We start from the raw sequence: 21,934 nt of genomic DNA on the forward strand, positions 1-21,934 counted from the left end.
AGCCCCAGCGCCACGACCACCACCACCAGCACCACGACCAGCACCAGCGCCACGACCACCACCACCACCACCAGCACCACCAGCACCACGACCACCACCACCAGCGCCACGACCACCACCACCAGCACCACGACCACCACCAGCACCACCACCACCAGCACCACCAGCACCACGACCACCACCACCAGCACCACGACCACCACCAGCACCACGACCACCACCAGCACCTGCCACGCTCCCTTCGATGCCGCGCGGCGCCTTCGCGTGCACGAGGCCCCTAGCAAGATGGCCGACAGGGGAGCACGGGGGGTGGATGACGTCACGCAAACCGGAAGCGGAAGCGGCCCCCCACCCAACCCCCGGCCCCTTCCTCCACCACCAGCATCACCACCGTGTGCATGGGGAGCGGCGCGGAACAGCGACGGTGGTGGTGGTGGTGACGGCGGTGGTGGTGGTTGGCAGTGGTGGTGGTGACGGCAGTGGTGGTGGTGACGGCAGTGGTGGTGGTGACGGCAGTGGTGGTGGTGACGGCAGTGGTGGTGGTGACGGCAGTGGTGGTGGTGACGGCAGTGGTGGTGGTGACGGCAGTGGTGGTGGTGACGGCAGTGGTGGTGGTGACGGCAGTGGTGGTGGTGGTGGTTGGTGGCGGTGGTGACGGCGGCAGTGGCGGTGGTTGCGGCGGCTCGGGACGACAACGATCACAGCAATCAGCCCGTCGCCACCCGTCAGTGTCTCTCGCGTGCACGGGGAAAGGGGGGCTCTGGGGGGCCGTGGGGGGCTCGCGTGGGAAGGAGCGGAGGAGGCGGGTGGGGGGCGCGTCCCGAGCCCCGAGCTCCTTGCCGACGTGACCCCGAGCCCCGAGGGTCACTCACTGGTCACTGGTTCATGTGACAGCTGCCGATACCTCTTCACATTCTTGGGTGTTTAGGTAAAGCCACGTCGATGGGGTCGAAGAAAATAACAAAAAAATGCGACGTTTCGATCGCAACACAAGCGGTCGTCTTCCTCCTCTCCCCCTTTTCCCCTTTTCCTGGAGACGACCGCTTGTGTTGCGGTCGAAACGTCGCAGTGTCTTGTTATTTTCTTTGACCCCATCGACCCAAGAATATGAATTCCTGCAGTCACCAGAACTCTAAGCTGCTATGCCTCTTCCACTCACCCTGCCCTTCCACCACTCCTGCCCTTCCACTCACCCTGCCCTTCCACCCCTCCTGCCCTTCCACCCCTCCTGCCCTTGTACTCACCCTGCCCTTCCACCCCTCCTGCCCTTTCACTCCTCCTGCCCTTCCACTCACCCTGCCCTTCCACTCCTCCTGCCCTTCCACTCACCCTGCCCTTCCACCCCTCCTGCCCTTGTACTCACCCTGCCCTTCCACCCCTCCTGCCATTTCACTACTCCTGCCCTTCCACCCCTCCTGGCCTTCCACTCACCCTGCCCTTCCACCCCTCCTGCCCTTGCACCCCTCCTGCCCTTCCACCCCTCCTGCCCTTCCACTCCTGCCCTTGCACTACTCCTGCCCTTCCACCCCTCCTGCCCTTCCACTCACCCTGCCCTTCCACCCTTCCTGCCCTTCCACTCCTCCTGCCCTTCCACTCACCCTGCCCTTCCACCCTTCCTGCCCTTCCACTCCTCCTGCCCTTCCACTCACCCTGCCCTTCCACCCCTCCTGCCCTTGCACTCCTCCTGCCCTTCCACCCCTCCTGCCCTTCCACTCACCCTGCCCTTCCACCCCTCCTGCCCTTCCACTTCTCCTGCCCTTCCACTCTTCCTGCCCTTCCACTCACCCTGCCCTTCCACCCCTCCTGCCTTTCCACTCACCCTGCCCTTCCACCCCTCCTGCCCTTCCACTCACCCTGCCCTTCCACCCCTCCTGCCTTTCCACTCCTCCTGCCCTTCCACTCCTCCTGCCCTTCCACCCACCCTGCCCTTCCACTCACCCTGCCCTTGCACTCCTCCTGCCCTTCCACCCCTCCTGCCCTTCCACCCCTCCTGCTCTTCCACCCCTCCTGCCCTTCCACCCCTCCTGCCCTTCCACTCACCCTGCCCTTGCACTCCTCCTGCCCTTCCACCCCTCCTGCCCTTCCACCCCTCCTGCTCTTCCACCCCTCCTGCCCTTCCACCCCTCCTGCCCTTCCACTCACCCTGCCCTTGCACTCCTCCTGCCCTTCCACTCACCCTGCCCTTCCCACCCCTCCTGCCCTTCCACTCCTGCCCTTGCACTACTCCTGCCCTTCCACCCCTCCTGCCCTTCCACTCACCCTGCCCTTCCACTCCTCCTACCCTTCCACTCCTGCCCTTTGGCCAATCCACTGCTTTTCCTGGATACGAGAAAGAGGGCCCTCCCCAAACGCCGTGTCGGTTTGAAAGATTGACCATAGTAGTAGGTTTTTACCCTTTTAAACTGGTACAAAACTGACACCTTTATTCAAGGCATCATGTTTGCAATATCCACAACACAAGTAGTCAAAAAAGCAAACAAAAAGAAGAAACTCTGATAATGATAATTGACCATACTTCACTACTCTGGTCCAGTTCGGATTGGTGAACAGGGTGCTGGGGATAGCCACTGGTGTTAGCCATGGCGGGTAACTTGAAACAAAAACTGAGGTGTGGGCTAAGCACTGCGCCAACGCTCCACTCAATAATGAGGATGCCTTGTGACATTTATCATACAAAAGAAGGAAAAAGAGTTATTGTACGTGTGTGCATGTTGACGAAACTTACATTGCAACTGCAAGTTTACCGAGCTTGCACGCACACCCACACACTGACATTCCAGGCATCATGAGACAAACCACTGTCTTACACGTTTGTACACAGAAGCCTGGTCTAAGCTACTGGATTGTTAATCGTTATGGCGAACAAAAAACTTACAGACCGTTCTCCGATGGGGTACCCGTTATGTATGAATGTTGCACTGTTGAGACCCCCATCAGACCGGTCTGTGTTGGGGTCTCTAGACAATAGACTGACTGGTCTCTGATGAGGTCTCTAGACACTGTGCCGACCTCCATAGGTGCTCACTAATAGCACTTGCCCCAACAGCCTGTTCAGGCTATACGGGGGTCTTTGTGTGTTTGTGTGTGTGTGTTTGTGTGTGTTTGTGTGTGTATTTGCGTGTGTGTTTGTGTGTGTATTTGCGTGTGTGTTTGTGTGTGTGTTTGTTTGTGTGTGTGTGTGTTTGTTTGTGTGTGTTTGTGTGTGTGTGTTTGTGTGTGTTTGTGTGTGTATTTGCGTGTGTGTTTGTGTGTGTTTGTGTGTGTGTGTTTGTTTGTGTGTGTGTGTGTGTTTGTTTGTGTGTGTGTGTTTGTTTGTGTGTGTTTGTGTGTGTGTGTGTTTGTGTGTGTGTGTGTTTGTTTGTGTGTGTATGTGTTTGTGTGTGTGTGTGTGTGTTTGTGTGTGTGTGTGTTTGTGTGTGTGTGTGTTTGTTTGTTTGTGTGTGTGTTTGTTTGTGTGTGTGTGTGTGTTTGTTTGTGTGTGTTTGTGTGTGTGTGTGTGTGTTTGTTTGTGTGTGTGTGTGTTTGTGTGTGTTTGTGTGTGTTTGTGTGTGTGTGTGTTTGTTTGTGTGTGTGTTTGTTTGTGTGTGTGTGTGTTTGTGTGTGTGTTTGTGTGTGTGTGTGTTTGTTTGTGTGTGTGTGTGTTTGTTTGTGTGTGTGTTTGTTTGTGTGTGTGTGTGTTTGTGTGTGTGTTTGTGTGTGTGTGTGTTTGTGTGTGTGTGTGTTTGTGTGTGTGTTTGTGTGTGTGTTTGTGTGTGTGTTTGTGTGTGTTTGTGTGTGTGTGTGTGTTTGTGTGTGTGTGTGTTTGTGCTGAGTAAAGCTTTCCTGCCGCACGAGGAGCGTCAGTGCCCTCAAATGGTCGTCACTGATCTGAATGTTTTGGTTGATTGACACGAAACGACGACACTGATGATGCTGCAGCTGCTGCCGCTGCTGCTGCTGCTACAGGAGGAGCGCCGTGGCTCTGCTGCCCTCGATCTGGCTGGCGCCGGCTGAGGGATGGCGACAGGGCCGATGAGTGGCGACATGGAGGCGACGCCGCCTGGGTTCGTGGAGGAGATCGACTCCGAAGAGATCATCGTGGAGGAGGTGAGGGCGCCCACCCCGAACCATCGCGCCTCCACCCTCACCCAGAACGCACCCCATGTAACTCATCAGATCCCACAATCGAAGCGTGGGCTGAGCGTGGATAGCACCCCAATGGTGATCACGCTGCCTAGCACAGACGATGGTGATCACGCTGCCTAGCACAGACGATGGTGATCACGCTGCCTAGCACAGACGATGGTGATCACGCTGCCTAGCACAGACGATGGTGATCACGCTGCCTAGCACAGACGATGGTGATCACACTGCCTAGCACAGACGATGGTGATCACGCTGCCTAGCACAGACGATGGTGATCACGCTGCCTAGCACAGACGATGGTGATCACGCTGCCTAGCACAGACAATGGTGATCACACTGCCTAGCACAGACGATGGTGATCACGCTGCCTAGCACAGACAATGGTGATCACACTGCCTAGCACAGACGATGGTGATCACGCTGCCTAGCACAGACGATGGTGATCACACTGCCTAGCACAGACGATGGTGATCACGCTGCCTAGCACAGACAATGGTGATCACACTGCCTAGCACAGACAATGGTGATCACGCTGCCTAGCACAGACGATGGTGATCACGCTGCCTAGCACAGACAATGGTGATCACGCTGCCTAGCACAGACGATGGTGATCACGCTGCCTAGCACAGACGATGGTGATCACACTGCCTAGCACAGACGATGGTGATCACACTGCCTAGCACAGACGATGGTGATCACACTGCCTAGCACAGACAATGGTGATCACGCTGCCTAGCACAGACAATGGTGATCACACTGCCTAGCACAGACGATGGTGATCACGCTGCCTAGCACAGACGATGGTGATCACACTGCCTAGCACAGACAATGGTGATCACGCTGCCTAGCACAGACGATGGTGATCACACTGCCTAGCACAGACAATGGTGATCACGCTGCCTAGCACAGACAATGGTGATCACGCTGCCTAGCACAGACGATGGTGATCACGCTGCCTAGCACAGACAATGGTGATCACGCTGCCTAGCACAGACAATGGTGATCACACTGCCTAGCACAGACAATGGTGATCACACTGCCTAGCACAGACAATGGTGATCACGCTGCCTAGAACAGACAATGGTGATCACACTGCCTAGCACAGACAATGGTGATCACACTGCCTAGCACAGACGATGGTGATCACACTGCCTAGCACAGACAATGGTGATCACACTGCCTAGCACAGACGATGGTGATCACGCTGCCTAGCACAGACGGTGGTTATGCCAGTTACAAAATAAACTGCCTTTTCACTGGATTTCTGTTAAGACGCAGAAACATAACTCGACTTATTCAATCCCAAGCTGCCCTGTTTTTACTTAGAACAAGTTGAATAACCTACTGTTTTGATTTGTCAACATAATTGCTTCATTCGTCAGACATACTGACATTTCTCGTTTGTAACAACTCAACTTTTTTTAAAATTCACATATGCTAAAAGTAATGGGTTCATACTAGCCCTGTGGCAGTTCTTGAATAGAACCCTCGAAATTCTTTGGATCGCTGGTGGTGATTTTTATTTTATTGAACATAGCACAATACCGTTACAGTACACCGCGAAACTCGCTCGATCCGACGACATCGTTGGAATGGTCCAGTCGCGACGTGACTGCGACATCTATCAGGAGGGGCGGGGGAAGACACGAAGGGGCAGTGGGCACTGGTGGTGATTTTTAGTTGTTCCACCCCGAGCAGCGCTGCAGCATAACCTTGTTTAAAAGGGGGGCATAAATAACTAAACGGAATGAGTAAAGATGTGATCTGCTTTTGTCTATCATGCATTCTGCTCTCGCTTTCATCCCCCCGTGTATATGAGGAAAGGCTGCAATGTACTAATGATTTGTTTCCAGTTAATTTACCAGAGAGAATGTGAGCTGGACTGAATGGAAAAAGTCCATATTCACCTTCACCCCATACTATCAAGGTCCATGAGTGCAAATGATAGCGTACTTGTGTACCATGGTTTGAACTCGGGGGACTCATTTTGGTGGATGTGGAAGTTGTAGTTGATGATGTGGATTGTCGCCCAGGTGGTGGGAAGAGGAGCGTTTGGAGTGGTGTGCAAAGCCAAGTGGCGGGGCATGGACGTGGCCATCAAGCAGATAGAAAGCGAGTCAGAAAGGAAGGCCTTCATCGTGGAGGTGAGATCGCAACATTGTCCACGCACCCCGAGCGGAAGTTATCTTCCGACCGGATCATTACAATAGTTCGCCAAACCTCTCGTGTTAAAAAAATACAAGTTCTAAACAAAACTAAATGCTGCAGTATGATTATTGCAGCTGTATATTTAAGAAATAGAATATAATTATCTCGAATCTCAGATCACTATAACTTGCGAACCGTATGACTCAAGGTTCAGTACACTGAGCTGGCAGAAAACAAAGCCCACATTTTAAGCTTTTTAGGTGTTTCGTCTTAATCACATTTGCTATCCCACAATTAACTTCTCCAGTCGAGGCATGAGAATCATGACTTATCTGGTACAACAATGAACAGCAGTCTCGCAACAAGGAATCATATGGCACAGTACTACTCAAATACCACTGATTTCGTTGGTCGGGTACCTAATGCCACGTGGCACTTCTCTGTGCGACTGGTTTTTGCTGCATTTTCATTCCCTCCTCGTGAACACAATGTCGGCCTCGTAGCTCCACTGGATCAAATCAATTCAACACCACGTTTTTTTAAACTTATGGTTCCATATACAGTAATTTGTGACTGGGCTAAGGCATCAACTTACTAAAAATGTAGGACCCGGTGTTAATCACAGTTTTGTCTGCCCTAATTCAAACTCTCGATCACAGCAGTGCCAGCGTAATGCTCCGATGGCTTTTGTGAGTTCCTTTCAGACTGTGCTCTGCCCAGTGTCTGCCTAGATATTACTCGCATTCTCCTGCATTGTTTAAAAGCAATGTTTGCTTCACGGTGGACTTCAATTGTACGTGCTCAATTGTTGTATCCGTGTGCGTGTGTTTTGATATCCTCGTTATCTGCAGCTGCGGCAGCTGTCGAGGGTCAACCATCCCAACATAGTGAGGCTGTACGGAGCCTGCCTGAATCCCGTGAGTGCCGTTTCCACAATCTCTGTGAATGCATTCGAGAGAAAATGACGCTCATGCCGCCACCGTATATGCGCGTGTGTCTTCCTTGCACTTAGTTTTATATTTCTGAAGTGTGTATACCATCAGAAGGTTAAGTTTACACATCGTGTGGCATGTGGTGTGTGGGTGTTAACGATTGTGTGGCAGTATGCACGTGGGTGGGCCCAAATCACATACTGTAGACTCTCGATTATCCACGTGCGGTTTGTACAATTTCTGGATTAACAGCGCACCTGAGATTTTGACAGAAATTAATAAGTCATGGATTTTCCCTTAAGCCCAAATGAATAATCTAGTTATACTTTGTGATTCTTGGAAGTGTTTATTACAAGTCACGTGCTTAAGGCGGACAAATATGGGCTTTGGTTAATCTGAAATCCACGTGATCGCCTCTACAGTACAGTAGTTGCATATATTCTAGATTTGAAGCTTTCGTGACTGCAAGGATTCATACTCTTCGGTTTTTTTGGTAAAGTCACATAGGTAAAAATAAATAATAAAAATAATAGAAATAAAATAGTAGTTGCATATCTTTACAACAGTGGGTGCAGTTTGATTGAATTTCATTGGCGTGGCTCTGCTATCTACTTAGTGATATAATTTGTGTTTATTTCGTGGAATTTTATAGCAGACAAAATAATTTAAATAACCTAAACGAATGTTTCTAAATATGGAGGGAATAACCGGAGGACCCGGAGAAAAAGTCCACGTGACTACAGGGAGAACATGCAAACTCCAAATATGCAGGTGTCAGGGACGGGATCAAATCCCTGACTTCCTGCATACCAGGCGAGGTAGTTATCATCTCGCCACCGTGGTGCCCCTTAACGTGAAGTTGTAATCATATCCATATGGGTCGCCGAGTGACTCGGGATGCGATGCCATGTCGGGGCGCTGAGCCCTCGCCACTGAGACCCTGGGGGTTTAAATTCAGTCAACTGCCCAGGATTAAACTCTGTGGCTTTAGTTTAGTGTTCTGATGGTGAAATCAATGACTGCACAGAAACCGTCTATCCTATTGACTTTTAGTTCTTAATTTGTATATCTTTCTTGCAATGTGGACTATGAAATAATTCGATATGATCGCCAAGCGATAAACTCCTCGAGAGCAGAGCAAGCGAGGACACATACGGAACAGTTGAAGGACCTGCACAGTTCTGTGATGCCCCCTTCCTGATGCCGTGCTCGAACACGGAATGGTGCACTGCTTTGTGCAAGAGTTCCAAAAATAAATGCCCATGACACATTTACTTTAAATTAATCTGCATTCGACTCTGTAGTTTGTGTTTTTTCTGTGATTGTAGTCTGGACGGGAGGTTGGGAGGCCCTCCAGATTTAGTCTCTAGCTGGTAGCTTTTGAAAACTTTATCAAACATTTATCACCAGCTAACTCCGCACACAATCGGATTTAGTGCGGTTTGTAGAAACCACTACTTTACATGAGTGAAGTCGATGTTGTGCAAGTTGCTGCGCCTTATGGTGACGAATGTGTGATTTCCCACGTGTTTATGTGCACATGCGGATACTGACGGGATGTTTGCTTTCTTGGCGAGCAGGTCTGTCTGGTGATGGAGTATGCTGAAGGAGGCTCCCTCTATAACGGTGAGGGAAGCTTTGTGACGATGTGAAAGAAGTTCTACATACATACATACCAACACTGATCACAGTCACTGTGCCATTGGAGATAGCTCAGATCTAGCATTGGTTAGAATGTATCATTATGCTCAATATACATGCATGCATTCAAGCATGCACGTAAGAGTCGGTTATGTTTTGATTCACACTCCTCGTAACCATGACCCTCTGATGCCACTGGATGCCATGACATTCATGACCAAACAAACATTTGATTCACTCATTGAATTGCGATGGGGCGAATCCCTAGAGGCCTTTAGTCTGAATGGAGTGTAGAGGTCCATTCAGGTCCATTGAGGTTAATATTCTTATGGTGTCTCTAGACGGTAGATTCAACTAACACCATGAAACTCAACGATGTTTTATTTTACCAGGTAAGCCTCACTGAGCTATGTAGCTCTTTTTCAGAAGCGACCTGACCACAAATGATAGCCCAATGATGTTGCTTATCACGTGGAAATTTATAGCAGCCAAATACTCTTATACACATGTTTCTAAATGTGGAGGGATAAACCAGAGGACCCGGAGAAAAATCCACGTGACCACGAGGACAGAGACATGCAAACTCCAACACACAGGCGTCAGGGTCAGGATCGAACCCACAACCTCCCGTATACCAGGCGAGATAGTTAACATCCTGCCACTGAGATGTTGATAAGCTGTTTAAACAACAGACTGACAGTTCTGGAGTCTGGTGTGGTGGGTCCGTAGCCAATCGGTGTACTGACAAGCCTCGGAGAGGGTTTCTAGACAATAGGCAAGAGACGGAGCGGTCTCTGGGGTTCCATCGGCGTGCTCCCCGTTTGCCCAGTGCTGCACGGAGCGGAGCCGCTGCCTTACTACACGGCGGCGCACGCCATGCGCTGGTGCCTGCAGTGTGCGCAGGGCGTGGCCTACCTGCACTGCATGAAGCCCAAGGCCCTCATCCACCGTGACCTCAAACCGCCCAAGTGAGTCGGGGGCCTTGCCCATCTCTCCTCTTTGTGAAAAAAATTAACTCCAGTTTAACACGTAGGCTTTTGCGGCCAATAATCATCCATAATCTAGGTTTTTTTGTCGTTAAACGGGTTTAAAAAGAAAAAAACCTTTATTGAAATGGTAAAAAAGTGTGTTATGTTAATAAATACATAGGGTTTGATGAAACAAAGTAGTTGTGCGTAGTTTGTGTTTGGTGATTTACCTTCTAAATAAATCTGGCATCTATCGCACCCCCAGAAAGGGCATCTCGCACTCCCAGGGGTGCGTGTACCCCAGGTTAAGAAACACTGTTCTAGATCATTGTATTCATCTGGTGAGTACTCTAATTCTGTGGGTGCAGTCTTCAGCGATTTCGTGAACTGTGGTACCGTGTCTAAAGGGCTATAAAGTTTTTTCATGAGGTTGGCTGGAGAACAGGTTTACTTACTAGCGGAGCCATTGGGGGGGGGGGGGTGGTGGCACGTGCCCCCCCAATGATCCGATCAAAATTAGGGATTTCGATCGGATCATTGGGGTTTATTCGTAATAAATCGGCATTTTGTGATCCCCACTGTGTAGCATATTATTACGTGCCAGGGACTCTATGAGATGATCGGACAATGAGTCCATAATTGTCAATAAGTAACGGCCAAGCAGTTATAAGTGACTCGCAGAATTGTGCGCAGTTGCGTATACAGTACACAACTTTACTTACTAACAACTCCTATCATTTGTCATTGCTGGAGAGGTTGCTCCTCATACCTGAAAATCCTGGCTCCGCCATTGGGTGTACCCATGTGAACGTCGTGGCTGTAGCATGATTGTCGTCAAATAGTGTGACGGCATCGAAAACGTCGAGCGAAGGTTTATTTTCTAAAGATGGGAGAGAGACGCACGCCACTTTGGGCACTCACCCAGAAGTTAAATAAAATGCCTTCACCTGACATTCTTAAAAGAGCCTATCCTCCCATCAACTTTAAATCGCACTCCTTAACCGTGTAGAGGAATAAACGGATCCTTCTGTATCTGTGCACCAAATAAGCTTTCGGAGCTGGGCATGCTGTCCAATGCCCAGTGAAGAGGTTTGCAACATATTTCTGATGCGATTGCTTCTTACAGATTAAAGTGAGGAGCCTCACAGGACCTCTGGGAGTGAACTAGGGAGTCACTGGGGGGGCAAAATGTGCAAGGCGCTCTCATTTGCTCAACTGGATTTGCCTTTGCAGTTTGCTGCTCATATCTGGAGGGACGATCTTAAAAATCTGCGACTTCGGCACGGCCTGCGACATCCAGACCCACATGACAAACAACAAGGGCAGCGCTGCGTGGATGGCCCCAGAGGTGTTTGAAGGTGATGCTCGCACACACACGCGCACACACACGCGCACACACGCGCACAGGCTCGCAGAAACACGTAGAGATACGCACACAAGAAACAGTCTGTTGGTGGCAAGTGCTGTCGGTAAACACCTGTCAAGGGTAGCACCACGTTCGTTGTCTTTTGAAGATGCATATTAAGCGGCGGAATTCTTCTTAAACCAGCATTGATCACGCCTGTTGCAAATGTACATTTTTTATGGATCGTCAAATCTGAACAGCGTTTAACAGTGTCTCAATTTGCATTTCAAATGTGGATGATAATGTTGACTGTATGGGGTCTCATGAATGTGAATTCAGAAGCCCAGTGTTAATTAGAGGAAATGTTGACCCCATTGATTGTTAGGTTCACCTGTAACCAGCACTTTGTAAATAACCATCGGTAGATCATATAGATTTATGAAACTCCTTAACCGGCTGAACTGCAAAGTGGACCATCTGTGTAAAAAAAAGTGGTGTTATCGCCGGATATTGTGGTTTCATCTCACAGTTGGATTTGGCCTTTCAGCCCAAATGAAAGTCTTGCGAATTCAGCGAGGCTTTTTTTATTCCCGAACAAATTGACATCATCATTGTATCGATATTGCATTGATTATGAATCTCACCAGATTCGTTGTTGCCCTGCAGACAGCGGGATGACGATGAGCCATGCGTCCCGCGTGGGTGTATGCGTGTGTGTGCGCATGCTGCAAACCCGGGGAACTGTGTTCGATTTTCTCTCATGATCAACACCATTAACGATTATCTGAACCGGTCCTGGGCTTCCCCTAGGTTGACTCAGCCTCAAATGAGTACCTGGTGCAGTGTGTCAAACATCGCCACTAGGGAGACAAAGGCGGCCGGGCGTGGTGCTGGCCACATACCCCCCATGTACCGTGCCGACCTTCATAGGTGCTCACTAATAGCACTTTCCCCAACAATCTATGAAGGCTATACAGGGGGTCTTTGTGTGTGTGTGTCTTTGTGCTGTGTTAAGCTGTCTTGCTGCAGGAGGAGTACCAGTGCCCTCAAATGGTGCATCATTGGTCTGAATTTGTTGATTGATCGGCACGAAATGATGATGATGATGATTCATTGGTGCTCGTTTAACAGCACTGAGGCCCGGCAGTCTGTAAACGGCTCCGTGGGGGATCTTTGTACAGGCAGCAACTACAGCGAGAAGTGCGACGTGTTCAGCTGGGGCATCATCCTGTGGGAAGTCATCACTCGCCGCAAGCCGTTTGACGAGATTGGAGGCCCCGCGTTCCGCATCATGTGGGCCGTGCACAACGGTAAGTGTTTTGTCGAGGCTGCTGTTCCTTCTCTGCTCCTACTGAATTCGCACGCACTGTGTATCTTACTGTCCACACAATTAGCGTGTCACACGATCTTTGTACGGCATCTTTAGACGCATTTTTATTTGGATGAGGTTTAATTAAAAAAAATTGTGTCATGAATGTGTTGGGTCTTCGTTGTTGGCAGAGTTTGTGGAGGGTACACGGGGTGGGGGAACTGCCCTTTGCGTTTAATACTTTACACGATTTTCCATTCCACCCCGAATGCGTTATATAAATCCTTTTAAATGCTATTTAAAAAAAAAATTCGCAGAAGCAATTCGATTTTCCATGAAGCATAACTGGGTATTAATAACTGCCGTGCCATTAGCGGTGGAGATGCTCAACGTGTGGGTCTTTGGCACAGATTTACTGCATATCAACATGACCCTGAGCACTCGCGTCTGCCAATGGGAGATAATAAACAAATGCGTGTAAAACAGTCGGTCTCGTGAAGGTTTGCAACTGCACACCGACAACGAGGATGCGTTCACCGCGCTACGGTTAGACTTTTAACAGTGAGGGCTGTGTGCATCACTTCAGGAACCCGGCCCCCGCTCATTAAGAACCTGCCCAAGCCGATCGAGGGCCTCATGACGCGATGCTGGGACAAGGAGCCGGCACTCCGGCCGTCCATGGAGGAGATCGTGCGCATTATGATACACCTCATGAAGGTGCGATTTTGCCTGCCCCCATGCACACCGCTCATCCGCGCATCAGTCCACCTGTGAACGTAACTCACCCAGGGCACTAATATTCATACACACGCACGCACATCAACCGTCTAGATATTCATATACAACCGTATTCACACCCACACACTCTAAGCAAAACACTCATGCGCTCATACATGCACATCGTTCATATATATATTCACCACTCGCCTATAATTTATTATTCATTTTGGTATTAAGTTAATCACTCACCCGGGCACTCAAACACAGATAAAGGACCTCCATATAGCCTTAACAGATTATTGGGACAAGTGAACAAGGGGGTGGTGTGGCCAGGACCCCCAAGTGGCGATGCTTTACACATCACACTAGGTACTCATTTGAGGCTGAATCGACCTAGGGGAGGCCCAGGGCTCGCTGCAGACAATCGTAACTGGTGTTGGCCGTGAGCAGGACTCAAACTCGGGGTCGCTGGGGTTGAAGCGCAGCGCGCGAACCGCGACCACTCGCATGCACCACTCACCCCGGGGCGCTCCGTGGATATCCACTGAACACTTGCTGCGCTCAGACAGGGCCTCATGTGGCGAATGCCGCCCACTCTTGTGCCGTGTGCTCAGTACTTCCCTGGAGCGGAGGAGCCCCTGCAGTATCCGAGCTACAGCTCCGACCTCAGCCAGAGCAACTCGGCTACGAGCACAGGTGCTCGCACAGAACATCAACGCGTGTTCCTTTTGCGGTCAATTTAAACGTCTTCGTGAAAGGTCACTTTGAATCCTTTGCTTTGCCTCGTGGGCATTTGGGATTCATGGTTCCCAGTAGCGAGTTCACATAAACTCGACAAAGCTGTGGAGGCGGTTTATGGATGCTTTGATGTTATATGTTTTAAATTAAAATAAAATAAACTATTTTAGTTTTACCAGGTAGGGCCCACTGAGCTGTATAGCTCTTTTTCATAAGTGACCTCGCTATCACAAATGAATGCTCAACGAAGTGGCTTATCATCATGTGGGAATTTATAGCAGCCAAATACTCTTAAACGCATGTTTCTAAATATGGAGGGAAAAACCGGAGGACTCGGTGAAAGATCTATGGGGAGAGAGAAATGCAAAGTCCACGTATATAGGCGTCAGGGTCGGGATCTACGAACTGTATACCAGGCGAGGTAGTTAACATCTCGCCACCGTGGTGAGGCACCATTCAGACGATAAGCCTCAATTTCCATCTGATTATTTGGGTAGTTTTTATTTAAATCGAGGAATGTGGTGACACTCACCTCCGTTGGTGGCCCCGAGCCAGCGATGGCAAAGTCACATTCTCATGGCAGGACTCGGTCTCTGCATTGGATACCCAAAAAAAATGGATACCCAGTGTTGCATTCTTATAGTAATGGTAGGTTTTTACCCTTTTAACTGGTACAAAACTGACACCTTTATTCAAGGCATCATGTTTGCAAACATGATGCCTTGAATAAAGGTGTCAGTTTTGTACCAATTAAAAGGGTAAAAACCTACCATTATATTTTGCCACTGGTAAAAGAGATCTCATAGTGTAAATCTTATAGTAATACCGATGTTATCTCTTCTGTGCGATGGCAGACTAAGTCTGCCCCTGGGTTTCTTTTCATGGTGCTTAAGTTTTGTCTTTTTTTTCCTGGTACTGTGTTTTACCACTACTGCTCTGCTACCACACGCAAAATACCTCTTAAAGAATTGGCCAAATACTCCCTCCTGAAAGTGTATTGAGACACGGTGCGGCTCTCCTGGATAAATACATGAATGTCATCATCATTATTATTGTTGTGGTTGAGGCTTTAGCCCGTCAGCTTTACGTGGTTGGCGGTCGCCGTCGTGTCGGGCGAGGCGACCAGTGCTGCCGCCGGCGTCATTGCCGACTACTCCCCCCACCCCTCCCTCCCGCCCCTCCCTCTCCCCTCTCCCCTCTCCAGAGGTGATGTCGACGAACACCAGCAACAAGAGCGACGTCCAGGACCAGGAGAGCCTCCCGTTCACTCTGAGCGACACCGTGCGGCGCCTCGAGTCGAAGCTCAAGCAGATCAAGGTGAGCCCGTCGAGTGTGCCGATGGGGGGGGGGGGGGGGGGCAGTGACTCCCCTGGCTCTCACCGGGGCTGGTGGCAAACGGCGGCCAGGGGGGGTGGGGGTGGTGGGGGCGACAGCAGATTGATTTACGCTCACATGGGTCTGTGGAAGCCTCAAATGTCATGTTCAAGCTTAGTCATCGTCATCTCAGCCATGATTGATCCACTGCTGAATGAAGGTTGGTAATTGGTAAGCTCACTGTGGTAAACTGTTTTGGGGAAGGAATATCATCATCAGCCTTGATCTATCCACTGCTGGAAAAAGGAGGTTGATGGTTGGCAAGTGTGGTCGAATATCCATTTTTGGATGGTTTTTCAGCATCATCATCATACAATACAATGTCAATTTATATTGCATCTAAATGCAGTTCTATCTAAACACGCTGTACCATCATAATCAGCATTGATCTGTACACTGCTGGACGATGGCCTCCCCCATATCAGACACTGCTGCGTGGAAAGACAGAGCTGGGAAGCGCAAAGGGTGACAACGACGACAATCCAGAGGCTCCAGTAATGGAGACAGGACTAGAGACAGGACTAGAGACAGGACTAGACGTAGCATCCAGGGTAGACAGTGTTGTGGTCTGGTTGGTGGTCAGTGGGGTTAGTGGTTAGGGCTATTGCTAGGGTTTGATTGGTTGGTGTGAGTACGGGGAGGGCTATATTATGGTCTCGTTGGTCATTGTAGTAAAGTTTTTTGAGGCAGAGCTGGGCTCTGGGTAGCTGGTGTGGTTCGGGTAATAGGTAGGGCTAGGTTCTGATTCGCTAATAATAAATTACATTTTGTAAGGCGAATTTCATCCACAGATACAAATGTGCCGTGTATGGAAAGCAGGAAATAAACAGAGAACCAGAGTAAATGGCCAGAGCCAGGCGGTGGGTAAAGGTCAATTTAAAGAGGCGAGTTTTCAAGACAGACTTCAACAGCTCGGACAACGAATTGTCTTATTACAAAAGCGTTCCATATTCTCGGAGCTGCACTGGCAAAATCCCGATCACCCCAGGAGGACAGAGCCTTGTATGTACGTATGTTCAACTTCTGTTGCACCGTACGTAGCCAACCATGTTAATCGGAGATGCGGGGAAAGGACAATAAAGCAAACAGAAAAATCAGTTTGAAAGAAATGTGTTGTCAATCCACCACGAGCCTTGACCTCGGAGTACTTGGAAGAACGATGATCCAAAGATCTCAGGCACCTCTTCTGAGCTCGTATAGTATAAAGTGTCATCTGTAGGATTGCGATACAATTTGTAAATGTGGTTAGAGTTTTAGGTGGAGCTAGCGTCAGGTTAACGAGTGTAGTTTGTATTCGACGTACGGTTCGTTTCCGGTTGGCTGCTGCAGCTTAGGGGGGGGGGGGGGTATTGTGATGGGCACTGCAGCAGCAGCAGCAGCAGCAGCGAGTGCTGCCGTGCGTCTGTGTTGCCGCAGGGCGAGGGCGGAGCGAAGCCGGGGCTGTCTCTGTCGCGTGGCTCCAGCGTCGAGTCCCTGGCGCACTCCCGCGCTGGAACGCCGGCCTTCGAGGGCCACCGCCTGAGCGCCGACTTTAGCACCCTCACCGAGCTCGAGGGCAAGATCCTGACGGGCGCCACATGTACGTACCTCGGGGGGGTGGCGGCGGGGTGGATGGCGAGGGCGGCCGCTGCCCATGTCTGCGTGGGGCACAGCCTCGACGGGACGGGGGGAGGGGCGGCCCTGCTTACGAGGCCGAGTTTTTTACGTCGTTCACTCGCGGGCAGAGAGGGGATTTGCGTGGCACCACGCGGATACCCGTCGCTGCGGGGCATTCTGTTGCTGCGGGGCATGGGGTTTGTGTCGTCACCGAAGAGAGTTTGGAGTCTTAATTCAAATGAATGCAATCGAAAGGCCCAATGGCCGGTGAATGAGATTACGTTTATTTTTCTGGCTTCGTGCAGATTAGCTTGCTTCCCCCCCCCCCCCCCCCCGATAATAGTTTGCCCAAATGGCATTCAAAAAAATGATTGAATATTGGGTTGCATTAGGATTGCCATAATTAATGCATCAAAACATGAGTTACAAATCATGGTGAAAATAACATTCATCATCCACACTCTTGGCAAATCCCTAATACCCTGCAAGGCCAACAGAGGGAGTGAGTGTATATGTGTGCAGCAGGCTGATCTCAACACTCAAGCTCAACAGCTGGTAGTGTCGTCGTTTTTACCCTGTTTGGAAATAGCATTTCCTGCAGGAAGATTACTACTAATCTGGGTCATGTGTCTTCAGGATGCAGTGGTCTTCATGACCCCGTAGGCCACGCATACCGAAGACACGAAGTCCCGCACATTTGCAACCTATTACTCCTCCAAAATAAGGTCTCTTGTTAAATGGCATTGTTGTGTGGACAAAGAATCAGTTTCTCTAAAAAAAATTATTTATTTAATTTTATTTGACTTAACCTTGGGCTGGTAAAGCCCTTCAGTTTGTGTTCAAACGTCGATCGACGCCTGCAGCCCAGCACCGGATAATACGGAGGAAGTGTGAGGTGAAGAAGCGTCAAGGGGTTCTACCCCAACAACTACCTCTAAACTAAACTAAAACTATTTTGTATTTTACCAGGCAATGCCCACTGAGCTAGGTAGCTCTTTGTCAGAAGCGACCTGGCTACCGCAGATTTTCTCTCAATGAAGTGGCTCATCATCATCATCACGTGGAAATGTATAGCAGCCAAATACTCTAAACGCACGATTCTAAATGTGGACCAGAAAACAGAAACACCTGGAGAAAAATCCATGCGGCCATGGGGAGAGAGACATGCAAACCCGAAATATACAGGGTCGGGATCGAACCCACAACCTCCTGTATACCAGGCGAGGGAGTTAATATCTCCTAGCCACCGTGGCACCCATTGTTACATCCATTTTTGCGCAATGCAAATGACAACCACTATGCTCGTCCTATACAAAGACAGGTCTCGGACATAGAAACGTGGAACTTCCTTAACCGCGTCAGAGCAACGTGACGATGCTTAACATTTAGAAGTTTGAGCCACCAAACGGAATTGCGACACCCTGAAGCATATTTGCTAAACTGCCTCTAAGGTGTCAACAATAGGTGAGGTAGATGAAAATAATTTTCCGTTTTTGACTTTGGCGGCTAAAATAATAAAAATGTAAGAGTCAAAACACATGTAGGAAATTACTAATATCCATTGTCCCACTAACATACTAAACTCTGCAGGTCTGTGTGGTTTGCTTGCTAATAACCATAAAGACGACAGCAGTGTGCATCGCCACCATCTACATTTGTCAACATCTTATCGTTTTAATAACCGCATTATGTTTTTGGTGACATTCCATTTGTACTACGTTGGCGGATACAAACGGCATTACCGTTGCATTTTTTACACCAAATATAGGAGTCGATTATCTGTTATTTAATGCAAAGTGAAGGTAACTGCCAAAAACTTGAGCCAATTAAAATTCTTATTTTTTTCATGTTCTGGATTTAAAGGGCACAACAAGTATTTAACGCCGTGGTTTTGTCTGGATAGCACTCGCACACAACCCTCGAGCTTACAGGTTACAACCTAAAGATCCACTGGCTGCACACTGTTGATCTCTGCGTGCGATAGCGGTCACGAGGAGCACACCACGAGAGGCCCCTGCATGGGAAACCAACCATCGTTGCTTTACACCTCGGTGGGATCTTCCTTCCCGTGCCTCAGCTCTTCCACGTTGAGTTCACTTTGGGTGTCTGTGTAGAACACAACAATTCCTCTCGATTCCTCCCAAACCACTGGCACCAGTCACTTGAAAGGACGTGTCGGTCAAAAAAACCTACAACCCCAATTAACGGTGGTTAGTCACCAGGTGTAGGCCATAGAGACCGACCTCAGTTTTTAACACGTAGGCTTGAGTGAGCAGTGTCCATAATAGACAGTTTTTTTGGGTTTAGATCGCGTGAATATAAACGTGTCGTTAAACCCGCCAACACCCGACACAGCCAATTAGTAAGGTTTGTCACATAAACAACGAATTTGTGTGTTTTGCTTACGTGACAAACCTTACTAATTGGCTGTGGCGGGTTTAACGACGCATTTATATTTACGCGACCTAATCCAACAAAACCTCGATTAGAGACTTGACCTGGTGGCGGCTGCGGTAGCTGAGCTCGGCGCCTAGGAGCATTGTGCATGAAGGTGACGGAGGAGCCGTGCCACAAGAAGCGCGTTGGTGACACCAAAACCACGTCCAGTCATTGCATCGTCAAATGATCCCTCCAACTGAAGGGGCGCCGTGCGTACGTGCGTACACGGGCAATGTGAAGCACATCCTTCTCCGATGAATATGACGGAGAATATATTGGGCGGGTCCATTCGTGGGTGGGTAGAGCGCTGGCGGGAAGGCTGGTGGGTTGCACACCGCTGTGTTCTGCTGCCGCTGCATGCCACGGTTATGTGTGACGTCTCCACAGCAGCATCGAGGCACAAACGGGGCCACCGAAAGACTGCCTCATTTGGTACCATCCTGGAGGCCTCTAGCATGGCACTCCCAGGTACTGCCTCTGCCTGGCCTGCCGTGCGGTGGTGGGGGTGAGGTGGTGGTTCGCCTGCACCGCGTCTAATCTCCTCGGTCTCCTTGCCTCACGCTTACTCATCGGTGGTGTCTGTTGGGCAGTAATTTCTTGTGGCTCCAGTTTGAGGAGGCAATGTACGATGCTTCACCTCTCCCAGCGGCAGGTGACACGTGTATGCGATTTGGGAATTGTAATTTGAAGTCGGCATGTAATCATTCTCCGGTGCTGGGCTCTCGGCTAAGACGAGTTCGACTTGGGAAAGTCCATTGCAACTGTTCAAAGGAGGTAGCACTGATGAAGCCTCTGCCGCCGTCTTTTAAAGTGTCCGGACTGCCTGCGCGTGTGTCACGTCAGGCTGTGACACTTTGAGGGTGTTTTTTGTCGTTGTCGCTTTCTGGAGCCACAAGCCAGCAGCAGCATTGGTGTCAAATTGGCATGAAGCAGCCAAAACATTGAGCTGTGTCCTTTGATTCAACAGCAATGTCATGTCATGCCAGTGCACATTTCTGCTCTTGGGGCATTTTGTTAAATGTTGGCTTCACAGAGAAGTGTGGAGTCCAGATTTGTTCTTGATGTTGTTGGAACGCCCCCCACCCACAAGGCACACATGGCATTGTTGCGTCTTTATGCCCGAGGTTGGTCTGTCCGCTCAGTTTGTTCTCCCAGTTCACTGCAACCTCTGCTGCCACCTTTGTTTTGTTTTTAAATAAGAAGCCACGTTCTTCTAGCCTCCCATTCCTCAGTGACTCGCAGTCTTGGCGTCACTACCCTTATTATGTGTGTCAGAATAAGGGTGACAATCTAATCCAGTTCCAACCACCCACTCTCTGGATACACACACGTGCCCGAGCTGCGGCAGAATTTGTCAATCCCACATCGGCCTCTTCAGCCATCTTTGGACCCGCAGATAATCTTACTTTTCTCTGGAAGACAATCATCCTCGATTGCGAGGGATAGCCGATGATGATGATGATGATAATAATATGGCCTTCACCCTTCAAATGTTTACCTTACAGCAGCACAGACTTATTACCTGAAGTGTGGTTCCTGCTGTAAAGTGAACATTTAAAACCCTGTTACAATGTCATTCTTAAAAATAGCCTATTGTCTGGTGCTGTCACAGTCCACTATAATATTGAAATTATCTTCAACATTAATTAAATAAAAAAACTTTATCATAACAAATGTTACTACCCAAATTTTTTTGCACAAACATAAATAACAAACGTAAGCTCCCTACTTGTTAAGCAACATTTAATTCAGCTCGAAGATATGATTTGTTAGAATATGTTTCAACAAATGCACATTATGTAGGCTTGACGGTTATGTAATTTCACAAATATATTGCACGTTTAAATGTGATAGTTGATAGCGGGACTGGATGAATCGCTAACCCTACCTTTAAAAAATCAGTTCCACCCAACGTCATCTATTTAAGTAACTGAATTGAATGTAAAATAAACCCAACTGTGAGTCACGAGGCCATGTGTTACTCCCCAACACTGCCAGTGCACAGCAAAATGCGGCACATTTGCATGAAGCGGTGTGAAAGCGTGTGCGTTGGGAATGGGCGGCTCTGTGGCGAGGTGCGGGTGTTACTGGAGCTGAGCGCACAGTGGTTGTGGTGAGGAATTTCGGTGAACAATCATAAGTGGACAGAGTCCACGCACTGCAGTCAGAATCACCGCTTTGTGGGAGAATCTTCAATGGGCACGCGTAACTTAAGCGAACAAATTTTTTTGACCGCTTTAAGTTAAAAACGAAACCCCCAGAAAGGTGACGTACGGTGGTGCTTTTGCGGACGATTGATCTGGTCCTGTGTGCTAATTATGATTCTCCTCAATGCGTTGTGTGCTGTCCTTACATGTGTACTGTCTGGTTTCATAAACACATCTTCTTATATTAGGGGAGGCTTGAAATTAATTCCTATTATCTGGGGGTGCAGGGCCACCGATCAACTCGTACGCACGAGTATTTTCACCGAGAGCACAGCTTGATACCTGCGACAGTTGCCCTGTAAATGGAATTTTGAGGAATTACTTTCCTCAGCTCTAAACTCGATGTTAAGAGATTACAATAAATCATCACACGCCATACCAAACGTCGAACT

The 21,934-nt window shown here is 49.2% G+C and overlaps 1 protein-coding gene across 6 annotated transcripts in view; it reads left to right on the top strand.

Moving 5' to 3' along the window:
• The first annotated feature begins 360 nt into the window (after positions 1 to 360).
• Positions 361 to 21,934, top strand: part of MAP3K7 (mitogen-activated protein kinase kinase kinase 7) — a 30,493-nt gene continuing 8,919 nt past the window's right edge. The window contains exons 1-13 of one of the 6 annotated variants that reach the window (XM_078615332.1): positions 361 to 724; positions 3,919 to 4,086; positions 6,159 to 6,269; positions 7,125 to 7,190; positions 8,786 to 8,831; positions 9,676 to 9,814; positions 11,048 to 11,172; positions 12,341 to 12,469; positions 13,055 to 13,185; positions 13,803 to 13,884; positions 15,131 to 15,243; positions 16,717 to 16,879; positions 19,723 to 19,803. In XM_078615332.1, the coding sequence (XP_078471458.1) occupies positions 3,997 to 4,086; positions 6,159 to 6,269; positions 7,125 to 7,190; positions 8,786 to 8,831; positions 9,676 to 9,814; positions 11,048 to 11,172; positions 12,341 to 12,469; positions 13,055 to 13,185; positions 13,803 to 13,884; positions 15,131 to 15,243; positions 16,717 to 16,879; positions 19,723 to 19,803 (1,276 nt within the window). In that variant the 5' untranslated portion in view covers positions 361 to 724; positions 3,919 to 3,996. Of the gene's footprint in view, positions 725 to 806; positions 929 to 3,726; positions 4,087 to 6,158; positions 6,270 to 7,124; positions 7,191 to 8,785; positions 8,832 to 9,675; positions 9,815 to 11,047; positions 11,173 to 12,340; positions 12,470 to 13,054; positions 13,186 to 13,802; positions 13,885 to 15,130; positions 15,244 to 16,716; positions 16,880 to 19,722; positions 19,804 to 21,934 lie in introns of those variants that run through there. The other 5 variants (XM_078615330.1, XM_078615334.1, XM_078615333.1 and 2 more) reach the window with 5 other exon arrangements.

This window comes from Lampetra planeri, chromosome 47 (genome assembly GCF_965212315.1).
Source record: "Lampetra planeri chromosome 47, kcLamPlan1.2.h2, whole genome shotgun sequence".
NCBI lineage: Eukaryota > Metazoa > Chordata > Hyperoartia > Petromyzontiformes > Petromyzontidae > Lampetra > Lampetra planeri.